Raw genomic sequence first — 16,741 nt, 5'->3', positions numbered from 1 at the left:
AGCATAAGAAACTAAGACATAATAAAGATATTAGAGCTACACATAAAAATTTCATTTCATTTCTTTTTTAATTTAATAAAATCCTACGATTAACTGAACCATTATCTATATTCTCTTCCTTTTAACGAAATATATCAATACGATACTTATTATACCGGCTATAATATGACATGCTTAACTTAGTGTAGGAATCAATGCTTACATGTGCATATTTATTTTTATAGCTGTAGGTAAATGTATACTGTAATGTACATTACATTACAGCTATATACATAGTACAATATATACTTATTTCTAAATATTACTTCCTAACTGTAATTACTGGCATACTGAAAATAAGGCAGCATTAAATTTGTCCTTAGCCTATTGTACTGGGATAGTTATAAAGAAAAATTATAAGTATTATACTTAGTATAGACAATATTTAGAAAGCACTATAATTTATTTTGTTTCATTTTACTTCTAAAAAGCTAAATCAAGTCACCTTTATTTTACTCGTATATACAAAATACTTAGCCCTCTTGCAAACCTATATGTTAGTGACTGTACAAATGCAGAATATTAATTACTTTTTCCTGTAACTACATATTGGCTAGCCTGCGTGGACGGACGGAAGTACCGGATGCGGCATTCATGGCGGTCACCGTTCCGGCTGACATTGGTATACACTCTATAAAACTATATGTGTAGCAAGGCCGACCAGATTTGTCACTTTCAATATAGAAAGACCTCAAATATGAGGAAGGAATAATATATTAATTAATGTTCGATTAAGTACCTAATATACAACAGAATACTATTGTGCCATTTACTTTATGTTTTTGTAGTATATGTAATATTATCTTATCTGTGGTATTAGTAAAGATACTCTGGGTGTACCTGAGACTATTTTTTCTGGTTCTAAACTAAAAGAAAAAAAAAACTGGGAATTGACACGACTCACAATATTAATTATTCTAATACCAAGGGGGTACCTAACAAAAAATCAAACGCATAATTTTACGATCTACACATTTCAGCTATAAATTTTGGAACCCCTATCGAATATTCAAACAGGAATAGTATTTACAATTTTTACAATACATGTACATTTATACAATTTAATTTATTTTATGGAAAATATATACTACTTCTTTTAAGTAAGAACTAAACAAATAACTTAAATATAACAATTTTAAATATATTTATTAAAAAAAAACATCTCTTCTCAAAACTTTTAATTTAACAATTTATACTTGACAATACTTAAATTTTTCTCTAAGCTTAGTTTTATAAGAACATTCATAAATTATATCGAAGTCTTAGATCATTGGCATGTAATTAATAAGTGATTGAATCAATAATATTCTAAGATGTATCTGATGGCGACTGATAAAGTTGCGGCTGCTGCTGCGGTCACGTGACCATTGCATAAACGTCCAATAATGTCGTGTTGCAAATGCTTGTCCAACTTCCATGTTTTTGTTCTTTTGTCGATTAATTCATCAGGGAAAAATTGATAATCGGAGTGTATTTGCATTGATCCATATTTTTTCATACCAAAACAACCGTATGGAGATTGAAAGTAAAGAAGATTCGATATCCACGAACTACGAAGAAATTTTGCATGACCATCCAATCCACATAAGGCAACTGAAACAAAATTAAAGAAGTAAATATGATGAGTGTTATCAGATGTCCCCTTTCTCTCGTTTGAGATAGCCATCTAATTCTAATGATGAATTTCTCTATGTATAATTAATAAATAATCTAGATTCTTAAAACCATCATGTCGTTGACTATCATAGTTTAGATACCAAAAATTAAGAGTTCGAATCAGTTATAGTCTATGGAAATTTTGAATATAATTTCTTATATTAATTACGTTGATAGAAATACCCACAGAACAGGGATTCCCTGTTGGATGGAGATACTGTTAAGAAACAAAAATTAATCATAGAGATGGTGCCGACCTCACCATCTGACATGCTGTATTCGAGTACACTCAGCGAAATTTAGGCATATTAAGTATTGCGTTCACACAATCTCGGCAGTCAATAATGCCTCTAATTATACCATTTGAGACGGCCAGAGACTCGTCTCAAATGGTATAGTCAGAGGCGAGGTTTGAACCTCGGTTCAAACCCCTATGCCCTCAGACTAAAGTCGTATCCGTTAGGCGGCAGTTGGCCTTCATCCGCTCTAAATCCTTCCGCGGGTTTGAAGTGCTATATACATTCACCCCCTACCGTCCGGTAAGGCTATAACGGCCAACTATAGTATTAGAATAGTCGGAAAAAAAATCATTTGGCATAAGGTTTTGTGAAGATATATTATTATATACGTACTCTGTTCCATGATTAAGTCATTCACACGATAACCTTGCATGGCAATATATTGTGCTTCATCGTAAGCTGTGCTACAGATCCTTCGCCTCATCTCTCTATCTTCAACTGGATTTAATATGTAACATCTTCTTGCAAATTTGGCATGCAATAATAAAAGTAACCTGAAAATCACATCTAAATCAACCAGAAACACATTAATAAATAATTCGGTTACCATTAATATTAAATAGACTACTTTTCTATTCAATATTAATGGTATGTTCGAACGATTGTCATTAATTTACGATACCCACATTATTTTGGAAATAAAATAAAGGGACATATTCATATACATATTCTGGTAATACATATATATAGGTAGAAATAATTTCATAGGTAAGTTATGTAATCGTTTCATTTCATATAAATAAAAAAAAACATATGATTATAATAATTGATCAATATGATATAACTTATCTAGACTAAATAATCTAAAAATAAAATGCAGAACGTCATGAGCAGATAGTCTACAAGACGAAAAGAGAAAATCGATGCCCGTATATACACGAATGGCATCCCGGTCTTAGAAAACGTTCTGAAGTCCATGTACCTGTATGGTACTATACCATTGTGTCTCAACTCTAGTCTAATGTGTTATGCCTTAGTACCTACCTACCCTTCGCATGGGAACACTGATCGCAAAGCAAACTGCTTACAGCAAAATATCCCCACACTTCCACTCTGTCCAATCATCTTGACATTTCTTGGTATTAAAATAAAAACATTACATACTTACCTATGGAGCAAAGCGTATCCAAAATCTGTTCCATTAACCACCATATCTCGACACACATTAGGAATCTCACATTTTGGCGTATATTTAGAATAACTAATTGTATTTGAAGCAAGTGATACCAGGCATGCGTCTAAAAAAATACAGGCATCTTTAGATACTGTTCTGCTGTATCATTATAATATCTACAATTTACAGAATAATACTACAATTTAAAGAGATCATTAAAATCGCATGCTAAATATAATGTCATGAATTCCTTTCGGCCCGAAAATTATATTTGTTTTTAAATATGTGATGAATCATTAAGTATATGACATCATTAAGTAATAATTTAAAAAAAGGTATATTGTTAATGCTTTTTTAAATTATTACTTAATGATGGATATATTGATTGCAAACTTAGAGCTGAGGGAGAGGGAGATCTCTGCTTATTATTTTTTTTTAATTATAGATAGCCGCATTGTGAGCAAATGATATATAAATATTCACCATGTAAACTGTAAACGCCAAAAGTCAAAGAAATATGTCTATCTAACCCTTTAGTCTAACAGACATAGTCATAATAATATGTTTATATAAAGAATTGTTACGTTGTGTAGATTTTTTTATCTGAAGGTAAACAAGGATCTAATATTGTGTAGAGATAATGAATAAGATCTGTAATTATTTATAACATCTAATAAAATATAATGTACAAATTTTAATTACCTGATAACTTTGGATTTGGTGTCCCATTATCCAGATCATCAACTTTGTTCTCGTAATTATCTCGCGTTGAATACAATTCCTCAAGTTCATGATCAGATTTTAACCTTATTTGTTTCAAAATTCTTATATCAAAGCCACGTAATTCTGATATCCACTGAGATTCGTTTAAAAATAGAGACGTTACTAAAATTTAAATTAATTCAATATTCAAAATTGTTGTCTTCAAGTAAAGCACTATTTTCGAAATATACATACGTTTTTATTTTATTGTACTTTAATATTATATATATTTTAGGATAACATATTACACTTATCTTAACGGCATGTCCCTTATACCATTATGGGTTAAATAAATATAACTCTTTATTTAACCCATAATGGTAATATGTTTACCACGGCTTTATCTTTTTCATGCTTCTAAACACAACTGTTTCGGCTCTGCATTGATAAATTGGTTATGATTATAGACATTTTCAAGCTTCGTCCGCTTTCATCCCTCGTATAACTAATAATATGTCAGGGGGAGAGGATTATTAGTCACCTCATTACGGTGCCTCCAGATAATCATCGTTAATTCCTCGCTGAATCCTTGCTTACCTGACCAGCCAGCATACAGCTGGCTGGTCAATGATAGATGCACAGGTGGGTGAACAATTCAGTAACCATAAAAACAAACAGCATATCTGTAGCATACCTATATGTGCCGAGGCCTATGCTTGTTAGCATACGACTGTGTTATTATTATTATGCAACGTGAACTACGTAGTATTTAAATCCTACATGGCTTCGATATGCCCAAACCGAAGCTCTGGAGTATAGTTTTCTCATTCCATATTATATTCAATATAATACCATACCCAAAACAGTACAGGAATTGGGAGGAATTGTACCAGATACTCACATATTTTATTTCTCCGGTCCTCAGGATTTTGATCACGATTAACCATCTCCCTAAAAAAATCAATCACTTCGTCGTTTTTCTTCAATATTAATTCTAAATATTTTATTACAGAAAGTGGCAATTCATTTCGCTTTTCTTCGAGAATATTTTTCAAATTCACTGCAAAGAAATCATTATGATATATCTGAACGAATAACAATTTTAAAAATACTGGCTGATAATTGGTAACAGGCCATTAAGACATGCATAATTAAAAAATCTTACCATTCACTAGAAATAATCCGAATTCAAAATTCATATCGACGTCATATTTGAAGTCATATGCAAAATAAATAATGTGTCTTAATGATCGTAAATATTTAACCAAGTCCCGTTTGGAAGAGATATCGCCATTTATCTTTATATGTTTATTGTTTACGTGTTTTTCATTTAATGACTTTATTTCATTGAAATGTTGACAAAATACGATTACATTAATGAATATACTTAAAAATATTAAAGTCAAATACGAACACATAATAATTCAACAAGCACTTTGTGCTATTTTAAATCTATATGTACTTATATATATCATTCAAACTGAAAATTATATCCGTTATCCTTCCTACTTAGAACAGACACTTGATGGTGTCCGAATTCAAATGAATACTGTAGATTTCCCTTGCGACGATCTCGGTTTTATCGGTCGGTCGGATTACAGTGAAAAATGTACCAAGATTTGTCGTAGGAAGGTACACAAAATTAAATTGATATTATAAATAAATGAACAGATAATGAAGAACATGAATAAATAACAGAATTAAAAATCACTACATACCTAACTATCTGAATGTAATTTTTGTCGATAATTCAAACAATCATTCATGATAAGAAACTGAAATGTTTATTTATAATGACGAATAACACAGTTGCATGAAATTAAATTAGTTGGCTAAGCTAGATAATGGAAATTAATAATTGGTATTTCTCATAACAAACAATTTATATTCGCAAAGGTGTGATAGAAATCCACCTGTCCTTTAAAATATTGTTTTGATTTTTTCCTTAATTTTAATCTACATATAGGTAGCTAAACAGTTAACTGAAAATAATCAAATTAATATTATTTATTTTTATATAATATTTTTCGTAATTGAAGAGTTAGTCGATGAAGTTTTTGCTGTGCCATTCCTATAGTTAAGTTAAAAATTTTAGGTCTATAAATTATTGATTAGACTATTAAACCGCTACTATAACAATTTTGTTCTATGTTCATAACATAAATATTAATTATTAGCGTTATAATAGTAATGAAATAACACTAAGCGTGACATGAAAATTACATAGATATTTTTAACTACTCTTAACTATACTTTAGGTAGATATGCCAAATTAATTTACTTGTTTACATTTATAACGGTCTGTGTTACAGTGATTGTAAATATATAATAGAATATTTTACTGTTAAGTTATTGTGTTTTAGGATGTAATAGTTTGTTAAGATCTAGTTTTTGCGGAATTATAATAATAATAATAAAACTCTTTATTGTGTACACATAAAATAATGAGAAAATACAGTAAATAGTAAAATAATAACAAAAGGCGGTCTTATCGCTAAATGCAATCTCTTACTGACAACCTAGAAGAGAGGACTTATGTACATAGAATAGGGTAGGTGACACACATAAGACACTATTTATTATACTACTGGATATACATACTTACATTAGGGATAAATATATAAACCTACATATATACATACATATATACTACATATTGGAAGAAATAAGAAAAAAAAATAAAATAAAAAAAATGTACTATGAAGAGAGATAATGAGATCTTAGTCTATTATTAAATGATGCATGTGTTTGAGCTGATCGAATGGAGAGTGGTAGAGAGAATTATATATGTATTTGCTTCGAACGTTCGCGACAAATTACAGTAAAAAGAATTTGCGTGTTATTTCTAACAGGCGTTTTTTGTCGAATTAAATATTAATACAGAAAGGGGTTATAGGGACCAGTATTTTTCAATTCGTTTGGTCTAATTTGTTAGATGTACATATAATACATACTTATCCATGTTGTTACCTTTATACAGAACAAATTCCTAATTTTTGCATCCCCTGTAGGTAGGTGATTATTGAATATATATCGTATGTATTCAATATCTGAGTTATGAGTAGGTACATAAATATATGCTTATTTGCCACCATCGTAGTATAAAGAAAATATTTTACAAATTGTTATAAGGTCTTTCTATCATGTTTATCTGTCCGATAATTTTTGTATTTCAACGATGAAACGACTGAATATATCTTAACGAAATTTGATCTTACGGTAGATGGCACAGGTCGGGCTGAGAAACTAGTTCTTAGTTTCTCAGAAAGTATATTGTATTCTATACACACAAATGAAATACCTACTATGTTATTTGATACACTCTGATCCGAGTTTATTAAAATGGATCGCAGTGATTTGGAAAGCTTCCAGTAAATTATTGCGAGGATAAACCTCGCCACAGGCGGTTTGCCGCGCTCCCATCACTGTATACTGTAATATCTTGTCGACCGCTATAAATTATTATTAAGTAAGCTTTGAAATAAATCTAGCAATCTAATTTTACTGCTAAGATAAGATATTAAAAAATATATAATAAAACAGTTTCTTTTTTAGAAAGCGAAAATAAATAATATATTTCATTTTTATGGTATTAGGAACTAGTGTTTTCAAGTCAGCGTAATTTGTAATTTCCACGCGGACGAAGTTGCAGGTACAGCTAGTTTAAAATAAGAATTTTAAACGACCGTTTTACTAAAATGACGTGCGTCACAGAGTTCATTTCATCCACACCCAGAGAGAAGGTTGGGGTTTCGGGGTAACCTCTTTGCCTTGGCATCTGCTCTGGTAACAACGTCTCCTCCAACTGAGTTGTGAGACTGTTAATTTTAATATTAGTGCCATACTTGGGAATTATATTTTTCTATACATTTTTAGTTTGTTTTATATGTAAAACTATGACACTTTTGCAATTACACTTGCCAAATGTTACCTATCGAAATTAAGATAGATAATGCAAGAAACTTTTGTCACTTGTAGATTGTACGCTTTTGTACTGCAATTGTTAAGTAATTCATACATTTTCATGCTACTTCTAATGATAATTGATTGGCTTGCGTATAAAACCTTAGAAGAACGCATTGATTACAATGCCGAAGTAATTTCATTCTAGCAACACTAACTTCGCGGCTGTCAGCTAGTTTGACATATTCAACAAAGTGTCAAGGCAGTCTACCATTTTGACTTGTCATCTTTCGTACCTAATCTGATACTGAAGTATTAACTTTTAATTTTAATAGAATATAGTAAATAAAATGGTTTTAGCTACAGTTATTGAAAATGAAGCTCATTTCCAGTCGGAAATGACAAATGCCGGCACCAAATTAGTCGTTGTAGACTACACTGCCAGTTGGTAAGTTAACCTTTTCCCATTCAAAATCCCAAGTCATCGTCCTACATTTTTTGTTAGTATAAAATTCTTATTTACTTTTAAAGGTGTCCACCGTGCCAACGAATCGCTCCGTTCTTTGAACAACTACCAAATAAGTTTCCGAGGGCTTTGTTCTTAAAAGTGGACGTAAATAGATGTACTGAAACTGCCAGCGCCCAGGGTATCTCGGCAACACCAACATTTGTTTTCTACAGAAACAGAGTAAGTGACTACTTATTTTTTCTGTGTATGATATAAAGGCTGCTCCCACCTGCGCTAACGCGATACTGCTATTTATCAGCGAAAAATTATGAGAAAGAAGGCAAGGCCCATCATATTGAAATTACCACAATTATTTCCTATGGGATCATGTGAATGTCACCTGAACTATAAACATATTGTCAATTGAGCCCCCCTCTCACAGCGAAGATAATTTTATACTATTTTATTTGTCCAAAGCTTTGAGACAAAGGTAACTTATAATAACACTGAAATGTAATGTTTCATTGTTTATAATTTAAAGACTTATTTATTTGCATATACTTTCATGGTTAAGAATGGTAAAATATAAATTCATTAGTTATGATTATATACATTATTTGTATGTAAATGAGGAATGGAAAAGAAGCTGATGGTCAACCTCATGATAAGTGGCAATCACCAAATATATAGAGACGAACAGTAATTTTAATGACGCATTGCAGTTATAATCTGATATCCATGGATATACCACTCCTCAGCATTTTTTATAATTGTAAATTATAAAAAATGCTGAGAATGTAATTATTACCCTACAACTAAAATACAGACAAAGCAATCGGGTCAAATTATAACTTTTTAAAATATATAATTATTCCTATTATGTATTTTAAAATGTTGGTCTAGTTGTGGGTTGTATTACTTAGAATGATAGAAAGATTATGATTTTTTGTATGTATGTTTGAATATCTATGTATTTATATAATTTATCTAGACATAATACAGGCTATGCTTAGCTTGCGATTAGACAACAGTGAATTGTCTTGGTGTTATTATATTGTTACTTATTCTAGACGCGGATTGATCGCCTACAAGGTGCTGATCCTGCTACCTTAGAGAATAAGGTCAGACAATACTATGGCACAGAGGAGTCCAACGATGAAGACAATTCTGTTGCAGGCCATGTTAGTATATATTTTATTTAATCTGTTAATTACATACTACTTATATATACTTAGATATATTTAAAAAATGTGAGAAGTTTACATGTTAAATTAATACTATAAATAATTAAAATATTTACTTACATAAATTAACAATTCTCTGATATAAGAGATAGAAACTTTTTATATGAAATTGATTAAATTTATTGATTATTTTTCTTAGAATATATGTTTTTTAAATATTTCATTAATGTATAACTGTTGGTTACAGATGGATCTGGCCACATTCATCACAAAGAGTGAATGTGAGTGCTTAAATGAGGCTGATGATCATCCTCTGGCACATTGCCTTACCAGCGGCGGTGGATACTTAGCTAGTGATTGTGATGAACAACTCATCATCAACATAGCCTTCAACCAGGTAAATAGAATTTACTATAATGTAATAAAAATATATTGTCTATAGAGAATATTAAACTTAATACACACATTATTACTTTGTACAAAATATGTGTCTGAATTTAAATATAATACATAATAATTTCAGTTGGTGAAATTGCATTCAGTAAAAATCAAGGGACCCGCAGATAAGGGGCCCAAATGTGTAAAACTGTTCATCAACCAGCCAAGAACACTTGTTTTGATCAGGCTTCCTGGTAATGCATCTATTCAAGAATTGGAGTAAGTATTTAAATTAGTGGGTTAGTTTGTTTACTATCACTAGTATGTATTCATTCCTGAAGTCTGTAACTTAACCTCAGTATTGCAACCATCTGGACATAATAACAATAATATTTTATTTCAGAGTAACTCCAAGTGACCTGGAAGGCAATCCTATTCCATTGAAATTTGTGAAATTCCAAAGTGTTCAAAATATTCAATTATTCATAAAGACAACCAGTCTGGAGATGATGTGACCCAAATTGATCATCTTGCTTTCTGGATCTGCAATCTCTACAACCAATATGGGAGAATTCAAGCGTGTGGCAGGTAAAAAGGGTGAGAGTCACTAGCGTTTACTTACACTGTGCAGGCGTACACAAATATAAGGATGGTTCAGTTCAGTGTATTATAGAAACTGATAAACCATACAGTGTATCTTGCAATAGGTTGGAAAATGAAATGGACATTGTTGTGTTACTTATAGTATTGCTGTCTATTTATCGAAATATCAATAAGGATTTTGAAAAATTGCCCATACATGGAAATGGACATTATTGTTAACTATAGTATTGTTGTCTATTTATCGAAATATTAATAAAGGATTTTTGAAAATTGCCCATATAGAATACCAATAAAGTGTATTTATAAAAGTTTTCAATAATGTAAAATATGGGCAATTTCAAATTTGTATGCAAATATAGATCTGCAGGAGAACTTTTGACGAAATCAAATGAGGGATCAAATCACATGAGTATATGACATATTCAACGTAATATTCTCTTTTATAGTTTTGTTTCATACAAATCATTAAATGCTATATTACAAGCACTGTAATACTGGTGAAAAGAGAACCCGGTTTAGAAATATAAATATTGCGGGTAAATTTGAGTTTCGTTAATTTATTTTATAAAGGTATTATCTGAGATTTGTACATTACATGGTGTATAGACTGACAGTTGAATTTCAATAGACCATATAAATATCATTTCATTTCGATTCCATTAATCAAAAGTTAGCCTGCTGTATCGCATACCTAGGCATTGTAATAATCGAATTTGAAATAAGCTTGACTGTTAATAGATATTCGCCTTTTCACATATATGCATTGCTGTACTGTACTATATTATACGAATTTTAAAGCATGTCTATAACTAATGTTTATCTGCAGAACAGCATTTCTCTTGGCAAGTTATTACATTATCAAATATTTATTGTCTGCTAAAATATTTTGTAAATTTATTTCATTTTAGTTTCAAGTCCCTGTATTTAGAACTCAGAAATGTGCATACTATTTATTTGATATAATAATAACCTCTACAATAGCGATGACAGATGGTCTCATGTTTATCATAGTAATAGCTAATAATATTTGTCAATGGGTAAATTATGTTATTTAAGTAAAACTGTAGAACATTATTTTCATCTGGATGTTTTGGACTTTATAATTATGTTATTAATTTGGGTTTCTCGCAAGAATTTATACTAAAAATGTAACTGAACTGTTTGCGGCATTTTATTTGTTAATTTAATGTTATTATAAAGTGGGATCATTTTCAAACTGTGTCAAAACATAGTTAATGTGATTTTTTTATATATATGTATATTTCATATGTATTATGAAATGATATGACATAATTATAAGTGTAAGGTCATTCCGTAGTCATAAAGTTTGTTAAATGGAATCTTAAGAATATCCAGGAATTTGTATATTCAATAAATAAAAAAGATAATGTAAGAACTTATTAGTTTTAATATTTAGCTTAATATTAATCTGTTTCAATTCATATATCTGAATGTATGCTTCAGTCAGTGTGATCATCTGTGGCAGTATGCTGGTTACATGGAGATCTTGCATTTCATACCTAAAACCAAAATTTATATGGTTTCATATGCTATAAAAATGGAATTTTCATTTCAATTATTATAAAAGTAAGACAATAAAATATTTGTCTAAAAAATAAAAAAAAATATGTTAGGGGTATGAAAAACAGATATAGTAATGGAAGTTCTCTGACCTAATGAATATGCATTTGAAATTTCATAAAAATTGGTTAAGTCATTTGGCAGCAGTATGTTAACTAACATTTGTGACAGGAGCATTTTATTTATAAGAAGTTGATAAAATTACATAATACGTTAAAACAAACAACTGTTTTATAAATATACATAATAAATATATAAAGCCTTACCATTGCTGAGTTGGTTTATATAAAATGTGCTCTGTAGGTTCCCTTCTCTTGGTGTACCGTCATGAACCATGTTCCACACCAGTTCATATATTGTTTTACCATTATGTTTTGCTTTCACTTCCGGAGTGAGATATCCAAAGTCTACATTCCTGAAGTAAAAAAAATAAAAAATATTTTTACAATTACTGTTATGCAGTAACCTCATGACCCAAAAAAGAGTATAAGCAAAACCTAATTACAAAGTAGTTGCCATTGCAGTGAAGGTGTCGTGGACCTGTGTTTTTATATCTACCCAGTTTAGACTATTCAAATCAAATTTCTATTTACGACTGACTCTTCGGCGATGGAAACACCAATAAAAAACCAAACCAGGCAAGAGAGGAGACAATAAAAATTATAATAACAGTTGGCATTATTAACGTGCGTATTCACATGACGTCGACACATGATATCTGTGACTACCCTTACTCTAAGATAACAGTCGTGATGGTATATTTATAGAATGCATTATTTTATTTTCCATTGCTCTAAGAATATGTAAATCAGGATATATTGTCAAATTGTGTAAAAAGGTGGTGTCAAAATCTGCATTAATAGTATAAAGTAACAAATAATCTACACAACCACTGTAAACACAGCATTCTCTCTATTAAGTTATTATATAAAACCTCAACGTTTCATTGAGGTATATATTTACATATATTAGAATGATAACATAAATAGCACTTACTTGACTGGAAAGTTTACAACTGTGGGATTCTTTTCAACGAAAAATGTATTTTTAGTGAATCTTTTAATGTACAATATTAGATATGGCGGGAGTTGTGTTATTTCAAACCTTTTCATAAAGTTCTCTTTGTATGTTTTATATTCTTTTGATGCCTGTCCATTAAACTTTGATAATAATTGGTAGAGATTTACCTGAAAATACCAAAATATAATTAAACATTTATTAAGATATTATAAAAAAAGTGTCAGTTATTTGTACTTATCAGTTAATTGTTTATTAACTAATATTTTTATGCGTCTTCAGAAATGGTAGATACATTTGTGAAGACACATCTAATACGTAAAATTCTCATGTCACAGGTTTCGTGTTTATGCCTCCGAAACGGTATTTGACTCAATTTTGACAATTTTATGTATATCTTCAGAAGTCTAGAGAAGTTAGATTATGAATGAATTTTTTACAATGATTGCGACTTTATGGTAAAACAACATGAGTTATAATTCATACATGAAATAACGGAATCTAAATTTGGAAATAGTAATGAATATAAAAACATAAAAGAAAATCATACCTGTGGGATGATGTTTTCTCTAAACCCATCTATAACAATGCAGGTGGTAAATCATATCGTCAAAAATAGAAATGGCGATTCATCATCTCATTGTATTCTTTCTATCATGAGGTTCATACCTTAGCTGCCGCCCATCTGGTGTTAAACTTCCAAAATTGATTAACCATTTCATAACAGAATTTTCAATAAACTACCAATTATAATCATTAGTTTGAAAAACAATGTGAAGTGTTGTTCTGGTTGATTTCACAAATTAGAAGACCAGTGGACCAAGCAATTCGGTACATATTTTTTAATTAAATATCAAAGTATGTCCAAATATAAATTGTTAATAACAGAATTTATTAAATTTATTTTCAATTGAATTATTTATTGAATTGAATAGATTTGCTATACAAAAGAATTATTTTAAAATTGTACCTACTTTTTAAATGACTTACTTACCTTAAATCAATGGTTAAAACATCACAATAACAGAAAAATAGAATAATGTTACCTTGTATATATTCTCATGTGTCCTAGAAATGACTTGTAGATAATTGAACTGTTAGGTTTTCTTGGTCCATTAAGTGCCATATGCAAGGAGTTGAGGAAACCACAAAAAGTCAATGGGATCACCTGTAATCATGGATGGTATAGTATTAAATGGTGATGGTATAATACCTAAATAGTAAAAAGTAGAATATAAATTTAATATATAATATAAATAGTAAAAGTATAAAATAGCAGTGTTAGACTTGTGATTCTTAAATTCAAAATATATTATAAATACATAAATACACAACATAATCAGTAGTTAATATAAACTTTCAAACAAAAGAAGACTGTTAAATAATAAAGCAAAAATTAACCATTACTATAGTGGGATACAGGTGCTATTTGTGTTGGTGTAATCCAGATGGGATGAAATTACCCACTTTGTCGATAAATTGAATCTCTTTAGACCATTACAGTACAATAGCCAGCCATCCGTGGGATATACATCTTTGTGCTTCCAGGATTCACATTCTGCGAGTAAGTCACCAACCGTTGTACCAATAAGAATGATTAATCACCTGCGTCTTTTTTTGTATTAGTATGTTTTCCACGTGTACACTACAGTGGCCTCACTCAGAGAAAATTGAAAAATATTAAAATCTTGCTTTTAAGATATTTTATTAATGAAAGGTCACACTGGATAAATTATGATGAAGTCAGATTACGTGCAATAGCCACCTTCAAAATTTTAAACCTATCATGTCATCGTTAAAATATAGTAGGAAGAAGGGTAATTATGGGTACATCTTAGTTATCCAGAATGTACTCATATGCTAACATATTAATATCACTATACTACTGAAATAATTAAATGCTGAAGTCACAGCCAGTAAAATCTCATGAATGCTTCCCCAAGACTTAGTAAATGCTAATGTTAAAATCCTACCATTCAAATTCACGGCAGCTATATAAAGAAGAACAAAGAATACAATGGGTCGAGAAAATGGGCCATGTAAGAGGTGATCCACATCTTAGGTAGCTTGTTTGTTTATTCAGTGTCATAGATAAAGAAATTTAAAGAAAACATATTACCTGCAATATAAGATTAATAATAACTATTAGCCTAATGTTGTTAAGACCCATAATTCAGGGTATATATATTAAAATGAACAATATTTTATACATTTTTGTATCTGAGTCCAACTGCTTTTGGACCAATTATAGTAACATAGGGTTCAGAACATACTGACATTATTTTGAGAAAGAACTGTAAAATGTGAAAATATTACTCAAATATTTTCCAAAATGTTTTATTCCTAATATTGTACCAGAACTACAAAACAGAAAAATGGAAGCTGACATTTAATTCTTAAAGCATTCTATATAATATCAGTATTAGTTAAAAATAAATAGGAATTGAGTTCAGTCTATTGAATAAGAATCAAAGATTTTGGATCTTCTAAATTTTACTGTTAATTAAATTTAATATTCTGTTATACTCATAATAAAGAATTATTATGTTATGTGTAAACAAATGTTTAAAGTATTATAAATGACTTAATTCTTTCCTTTTGGATACACTTACACACTGAATATCTGATTGGGAATATTTACTTTACAAAAATTACAACAAATAGTGGCATATGACCTATAACTAGTAATTATCAGGCAGACAGTAGAAGACTTTAAAGTATGCGGGTTCAGGAATACATGATGACCAAAAATATTACAGAATGGGTATAAGCATGTGTATTGGTACCACGGCCTTGAATATTAAAACAATTTAAATGTATTTTTAAACTTACAATAAATAGTTTAAATTTCGTTAAATTCAGCTCATTCAAATGCAGAAATGAATCCTGATGTGTGTTACAGGTGAATTGAGAAGACTTATGTATAACATTCTGACACTGTATTTTACAAATATAAAAATATTTTAATTTTAATTAAACATCACTTAAAGTATCCTTATGCTAGGTACGTTAATCCTTGTAACTTCTACTCCAGGGCAAATATGTACTTCTTTGTAACACCAGTTTCAATGGAAACCTCAATAGTAAAAATAAACACGATAATAAATTTATTTTTAATATCTCATGTTCATTGATCTTTAATTTTAAGTCATATGAATGACAAACGAAGATACTTCCCACAGACCAAGCGAGCGTAAACATTGATACAGTTAAAAGAGCTGGGTGTATTGTTCTCGAAATCAAATCCAATACCTGTTGATGGTATCCAAATAAGGGCACTGAATATGTATGCAATTTTGGACGCTGGTTCTGAAATAATATTTTTATTGAATTCAAAAAAGTGTAAATGTATTTTAACTTCATAGGTTAGAATACGGAATATTACTTACCCAGAACTTTCCAATACCATTTTTCTTCGGACAACTTCCGTTTCTGCGACATTATTTCATATGCGTAAAAGCTTTTAAGTCATGTGTTTTTATTAAGTTAAGATAAGATATGTTTCATTAAAACAAACATTAATTTTCTGTAAAAGTACAGAATACGTACCATTCGGTTCTATGCTGTTTACAGTTTTAATGCCTACAACGCATAGAACGCAAATGATAAATTGTCACAGAGCAATTAATATTACTTTTGTAAGCACTCCTATTGTGTCCTTGTGTTAATTGCGTCATATACGTTTGAACAATTTTTTTTTTCTGAAAAACATTATAAACACGGTTTATACAAAAATATTTTGTTATTATACATCACAAAAAATTTGAGTTGACAGTGACACTAACGGTGACATTTGCAGGGTAATTTATTTATAGCT

The 16,741-nt window shown here is 30.0% G+C and overlaps 1 protein-coding gene and 2 pseudogenes across 1 annotated transcript; 1 reads left to right on the top strand and 2 right to left on the bottom strand.

Moving 5' to 3' along the window:
- Window positions 1-1,336: 1,336 nt before the first annotated feature.
- LOC131848377 (uncharacterized) lies at window positions 1,337-5,228 on the bottom strand. The gene is made up of 6 exons (XM_059198200.1): window positions 4,976-5,228; window positions 4,712-4,870; window positions 3,811-3,993; window positions 3,103-3,232; window positions 2,328-2,488; window positions 1,337-1,632 (listed from the first exon to the last, which is right to left on the bottom strand). The coding sequence occupies exons 1-6, from the start codon at window positions 5,226-5,228 to the stop codon at window positions 1,337-1,339; spliced, it is 1,182 nt and encodes a 393-aa protein (XP_059054183.1).
- A 2,746-nt stretch (window positions 5,229-7,974) lies between these two features.
- On the top strand, window positions 7,975-10,334 carry LOC131848369 (thioredoxin-like protein 1; annotated as a pseudogene).
- A 1,334-nt stretch (window positions 10,335-11,668) lies between these two features.
- Window positions 11,669-16,365, bottom strand: LOC131848352 (U4/U6.U5 tri-snRNP-associated protein 2-like; annotated as a pseudogene).
- Between the last annotated feature and the right edge of the window lie 376 nt (window positions 16,366-16,741).

The sequence above is a fragment of the Achroia grisella genome, unplaced genomic scaffold, assembly GCF_030625045.1.
Source record: "Achroia grisella isolate CSIRO2021 unplaced genomic scaffold, CSIRO_AGI_Agris_v1 utg551, whole genome shotgun sequence".
NCBI lineage: Eukaryota > Metazoa > Arthropoda > Insecta > Lepidoptera > Pyralidae > Achroia > Achroia grisella.
This window is presented reverse-complemented; position numbering and strand designations above follow the sequence as displayed.

Coding starts and splice junctions, on each gene's coding strand:
- LOC131848377 (XM_059198200.1), bottom strand. CDS start 5,228: ATGTGTTCGTATTTGACTTTAATATTTTTAAGTATATTCATTAATGTA. Junction 3,233..3,810: donor ACCAAATCCAAAGTTATCAG/GTAATTAAAATT, acceptor GTATTTTTTTAG/ACGCATGCCTGGTATCACTT. Junction 1,633..2,327: donor TGACTTAATCATGGAACAGA/GTACGTATATAA, acceptor ATTTTGTTTCAG/TTGCCTTATGTGGATTGGAT.